General features: G+C 52.0%; 1 protein-coding gene across 1 annotated transcript; it reads left to right on the top strand.

The window, feature by feature from the left end:
- Positions 1-1,425: 1,425 nt before the first annotated feature.
- LOC120697405 (LRR receptor-like serine/threonine-protein kinase HSL2) lies at positions 1,426-4,327 on the top strand. The gene is made up of 3 exons (XM_039980637.1): positions 1,426-1,623; positions 1,974-3,437; positions 3,567-4,327. Exons 1-3 carry the CDS (start codon positions 1,566-1,568, stop codon positions 3,938-3,940), a joined length of 1,896 nt encoding a protein of 631 aa, XP_039836571.1. The 5' UTR covers positions 1,426-1,565; the 3' UTR covers positions 3,941-4,327.
- Positions 4,328-5,057: the final 730 nt, after the last annotated feature.

Raw genomic sequence — 5,057 nt, forward strand, 5'->3', positions numbered from 1 at the left:
CCACTCTCCTCCCGCTGACACCCCTTCCTTCCCCTCCAGCTGCCCGGCCCCTCCTCTCCTCTTCCGCCACTACCCCTTCCCTCCCCTCCATTTGCCGCCGGCGCCGCCCCCTCCCCTCCTCCCGCCGGTGGCCGCGGCCGCGTGCCCGACACGGAGGCGGAGAAGTTGGGGGCGAGGTCCGCTCCGCCGCGCCGTGGGGAAGGGAGGTGCCGCGGCTGGCCTTGCTTGATCCGCCGCCGTCCGGGGTGGATCTCGCCGTGCGCTCCAGGGGCGGCGGCCGGCAAGAGCGACGGCGAGCGAGCTGGCGGAGGAAGCAGGGGCCCGCTACACCTGCCGCCTTGCCTGTGCTCCCATCATCGTCTGACGCGCTCGCTCCCACCCCTGCCTCGCACCTGTCGTCGAGGCCGGCCGGAAGGCAGAGACAGCCACCGTCGCCGGATATGGCCACGCGCGGAAGTGACCCGCTCTCGCCAGCAGCCTTGGGGGCCGACGGTGGAGGCCAGTGCGCCCGCCCGAGGCCTGCTGGGCCGCACGACGGCGGGCCTGTGAGGCTGGTGGCGCAGCAACGCCTGCTAGCGAGCTGGCCGGATCTGGCGGCGGTTAGAGGGGCGTGGCCGGCGAGGGAGGTGGAGGGAGGTGGGGCGGAGCGCCGGCGTGGGGAGGGAGGGTGGCACGGCGAGACCCTCCACCGCCGTCGATTCCGACTCCGACGCTGCCGAATCGTGCTACTCCGGCGTCCTCCCGGTGCTCTACATCGTCGTCGAGATCCGCCGCGCGGCGCTTGCCTCCCGCCAGCGCTCCTCCTCCGCCACACTCGCCAAATATATTCGAGGAGAGAGAGGGAGTGTATATTTGCATCATTTCTCTCCTCCAAGGCAATTTGCCTTCGCTTTTGCCTCGTTTGTTGGAGAAGATGCAGGATATGCACAGTACCGAGCGGAGATGCATTTTTCATTTGCATCACGTGATTCCTCATTGTTGGGGTCAGCCTTAAGTTCCTTTCTCTCTCTCTGCCACGTCACCTGGAAGCTGACAAAGCCGGCGACGTCGTCTCCCGTTGGAGACGGCCTAAGTAAAAGCGACGTCGACCTGCTCGATGCTTATACAAGTCAAGTCTGTGCGTATGCAGCATCCATTAGAAGATCTTGCATTGCGCGGTCACTAGGACAGATTTAGGCATCTAGCGCTCTGTCGGTCTCACGCGAAATGAATGCAATTCGTCAGTCAGCCAACCCTGGACATGTACAGGTACAGCCCACAGTTTCCCGAGTCGGTCAAGAAGGCTACTGTTTGAACTTTGACTGTCTATTCAGTTAGGTAAAATAAAAGACACATGGTTAGATTTTTCATCAAAGACATTTTAAGAATAACTCCTGTCTAAATCCACTGTGCCATGTTACAAAAAAAAGGAGCTAGTATAAGAATTGGTAGCCATTGCGCCCACTTAATAACAAAAGAAACCCAATGAAGCCATAGCCGTGGACACCAACTGATGAAGTACCCCAAATCCTTGAGAGACCTGCTCGAGCTGGTGAAGAGGCCGAGATACAAGAAGGTTCAATCGGATGCCCATGGCGTGCAGGAGGTACTGTACCCATGGCCTCAGCTGCTTCTTGCTGCTAGGCCATGTTTGGTTGGGTTGTGAAAAAATTTTGATGAGAGAGAAACGATGCTTTGACCACTAATTTAGGGTATTAAATAAAGTCTAATTACAAAATTACCTCCACAACTATGGTACTGTAGCAGTTGCTCTAGCTAATGAGGACTTTGACCGCACGATTAGAAGATGATTGAGTGCGGTTACTGTAGCATCACTGTAGCCAATCATGATGAAACTTGGCTCATTAGATTCGTCTCGAAAAGTTACACCCATTCCTAAAAAGGTTTTGTAAATAAACTTCGTTTAGTACTTCATGCATGCATTCGTCTTTTTGTGAAAAAATTTTGATGCATTCATCCAAACATGGCCCTAGTATCACTCCTCTTCTTGTCCTGCTTGTTACGTGATGAGTTGGTGGCTGCCGTGGATGTGCCATCTTCCCTGCCACTTGACAAGGCGCAGGAGGTCATCATGATGAATCTCTCAAGCGTCGTGGGTGAGGGGTGGAGCTCCAGCAAAAATTTCTGCACCTGGACTGGAGTTGCCTGCTCCCGCTCTGGGTCTAGTTCGTCCTTGGTGGTGACCAACATCACCCTCTCCAACTATGGGATATCCGACCCCTCCGTCTTTTCCTCCTTATGCCTTCTTGACACCTTGCTGTCCCTTGATCTCTCGAGAAACAACTTGGCCAGTTTGGGGGACAAATTCTCCACCACATATTGCCGCATGAAGGAAGGGTTGCTGTCACTTAACCTGAGCAGCAACCAGTTATCTGACAAGCTCAGTGATTTTTGTGGTCTCCCACAGTTGGAGGTTCTTGATTTGTCCTTCAATCTTTTTACTGATGAAAATTTAAGCCCAGACTTGGGTTCTTTACCCAAATTGAGGAGCTTCAATCTCACTGGGAATCCTCATCTTATAGATCATACAGGAAACAAGAATCACCCTCATAAGAGAAGGGTAGACCATGTCGTTGTAGTCATCATCTTCGGTGCCACCGCCGGTGCTCTTGTTGGATCATGCTTCCTTCTTGCTTTTGCTACGGCCTGTTTTCCAAAGAGAACATATCGTGCAGAAACAGAAAGTGGAAGGATACCAACTGGGGAGGATGATTCCCAAAACACTAATGGTTGGTGCCTCGTCATGAACTGCCTCCGTGCCTCTGCAACCATGACCATGAAAGAGAAGCCGCAGGATGAGTGGCGAGTCACAGCTTTCCAAGCTCTGAACTTCGACGCCGCGGACCTGCGGCGGGGGCTAACCGAAGAGAACCTCGTCGGCAGCGGTGGCTCAGACCACGTTTACCGCGTCACCTACAGCAACCGGCACGACAGCAGCACCGGGGTGGTGGCCGTGAAGCAGATACGGAGCGCAGGCTCACCGTCGCCGGACGAGAAGCTGGAGCTAGAGTTCGAGTCCGAAGCTTGCATCCTCTGCAACGTCCGGCACAGCAACATCGTCAGGCTGCTGTGCTGCCTCTCCGGCTCCGATTGCAAGCTCCTCGTCTACGACTACAGGGACAACGGCAGCCTGGACAGGTGGCTCCACGGCGACTACGTCCTCCGCGCGGCGCACCCGGCGGCGGCGGCGCGGCCCGTGCCGCTGGACTGGCCGACGAGGCTCATCGCCGCCGTCGGTGCCGCGCAGGGGCTGTGCTACATGCACCACGCCTGCTCGCCGCCCATCATCCACCGGGACGTCAAGAGCAGCAACATCCTGCTGGACTCGGAGTTCCGGGCCAAGGTCGCCGACTTCGGGCTGGCCAGGATGATGGAGCAGCCAGGGGAGCCCCACACCATGTCCTGGGTGGTCGGGTCATTCGGCTACATGGCTCCGGGTAATTAAGGATCCCCTCTTTTGGTTGTTGTTTCAGTCGATTTCATTTCACTCTCATCTTGCCGGATTCTGCACAGTAACTGGAATCATATCATAATCTACGGTTTCTATAACTGTTTAATATCTGCAGAGTATGCTTACACGAGGAAGGTGAATGAGAAGGTGGATGTCTTCGGCTTCGGTGTCGTGCTGTTGGAGCTCACGACCGGCAGGAAGGCCAACGATGGCGGCGAGCACGGCTCCCTGGCAGAATGGGCAGGGCACCACTACAGGTCGGGGAGCATCCGTGATGCTACAGACATCTGCATCAGATACGCAGGGTACACTGATGAGATCGAGACCGTGTTCAGGCTAGGCGTGAGGTGCACGGGCAGCTCGCCGCTGTCGCGGCCTACCATGAAGGACGTGCTGCAGATTCTGCTCAGATGCAGCGAGCAGACGCTCCGGAAAAGCAGACTGGAGTGTAGCATGGAGTGCGAGGCAGCTCCATTCTTGCTGCCATAGCGACTAGCGAGGCAGTTGTGCAAAACATTCAAGCAGAAGAGTGGCTTTTATTACACTGTCTGAACTCTGAAGAACTAACATATTGCTAATAGGACGTCAAATAGGTCAGATTTAGTTAGAGGATTGTAGGAGCGATTTCCATATATGCCTAATGATTCATTGGTTACAAAGAATAAAGAGTCCGAGGCGATTAAGAGTGGCAAGATTCATCCACAAATATTCGTGTTTCACCGGATTTTGGTCCAGTGGCTGAACTTCACTAGCTATAGAATAACCAAGAGTTTCTGCTCCTTGGCCTTCAAATTCATGTAACTTGCCTTCAACTGACAAATTGGTCCTTGTACCTGTGAAATATTTTTATTATTTAGTTGCAGAAATTTCTTTGTTCGATGCAAATGCATAAATGTTTTATTATTTATATCGTAGAGAGGATCAATGAGGTTAACCCCGACAGTGATCCTGTGAGGACTATCTGAAATCATGCATGAATTAGGCTATGTCAAAAAAATATTTTGATAACTAGTGGTTTCAATGATTCACCTATATAGGCTGCGGGTAGTGTTGCTAATAATAACAGCTTGAACACCCACTGTACACGTTCCAGGAAAGTCAGAAACTAAGCAACAATGATTGGAAATGTACATCATGAGTTTTGGGTAAAATTGACGGTAAAGTGTATCAAGTCATGTTAAACACATATTTGAGTCCAGACTAAGACTGTTTTAGTAGAAAGAACATGCAGCATGATCATTGTGAATAACAATGTTTTTCATTTTTTTACTTTTCCTTTCATGTCCGTTATCATTTATTGAAAACTTAATTTATACATTGGTATGGTTCTAAGGTCAATCTCTGTGGGAGTATCATAAGAGTGTCGTGATATTAAATTTGCTAACATGTACCAATAGTATAAGGAGAGAGAAGAGAGGAGTGTCATGAAATATGAGAGGAGTGTCATGGTGATGACACTCCACTGGCACAGTTCTTAAGATTTCAGTCTAGGTAACTGTATCGATGACACTCCCACTGAGACTGGACTAACAAACTTACTCCAGACCTTGTTGCGTAGATTGATTAAAGTGAAAGGTACACCTATGATTCCCTTTTGGGATTCCCC

The sequence above is a fragment of the Panicum virgatum genome, chromosome 1K, assembly GCF_016808335.1.
Source record: "Panicum virgatum strain AP13 chromosome 1K, P.virgatum_v5, whole genome shotgun sequence".
Classification (NCBI taxonomy): Eukaryota; Viridiplantae; Streptophyta; class Magnoliopsida; order Poales; family Poaceae; genus Panicum; species Panicum virgatum.

Excerpts from the sequence above, each read along its gene's own strand:
- LOC120697405 (XM_039980637.1), top strand. The coding sequence starts at position 1,566 with ATGCCCATGGCGTGCAGGAGGTACTGTACCCATGGCCTCAGCTGCTTC. Across the intron at positions 1,624-1,973 it reads CAGCTGCTTCTTGCTGCTAG|TATCACTCCTCTTCTTGTCC; the intron begins GCCATGTTTGGT and ends ACATGGCCCTAG. Across the intron at positions 3,438-3,566 it reads ATTCGGCTACATGGCTCCGG|AGTATGCTTACACGAGGAAG; the intron begins GTAATTAAGGAT and ends TAATATCTGCAG.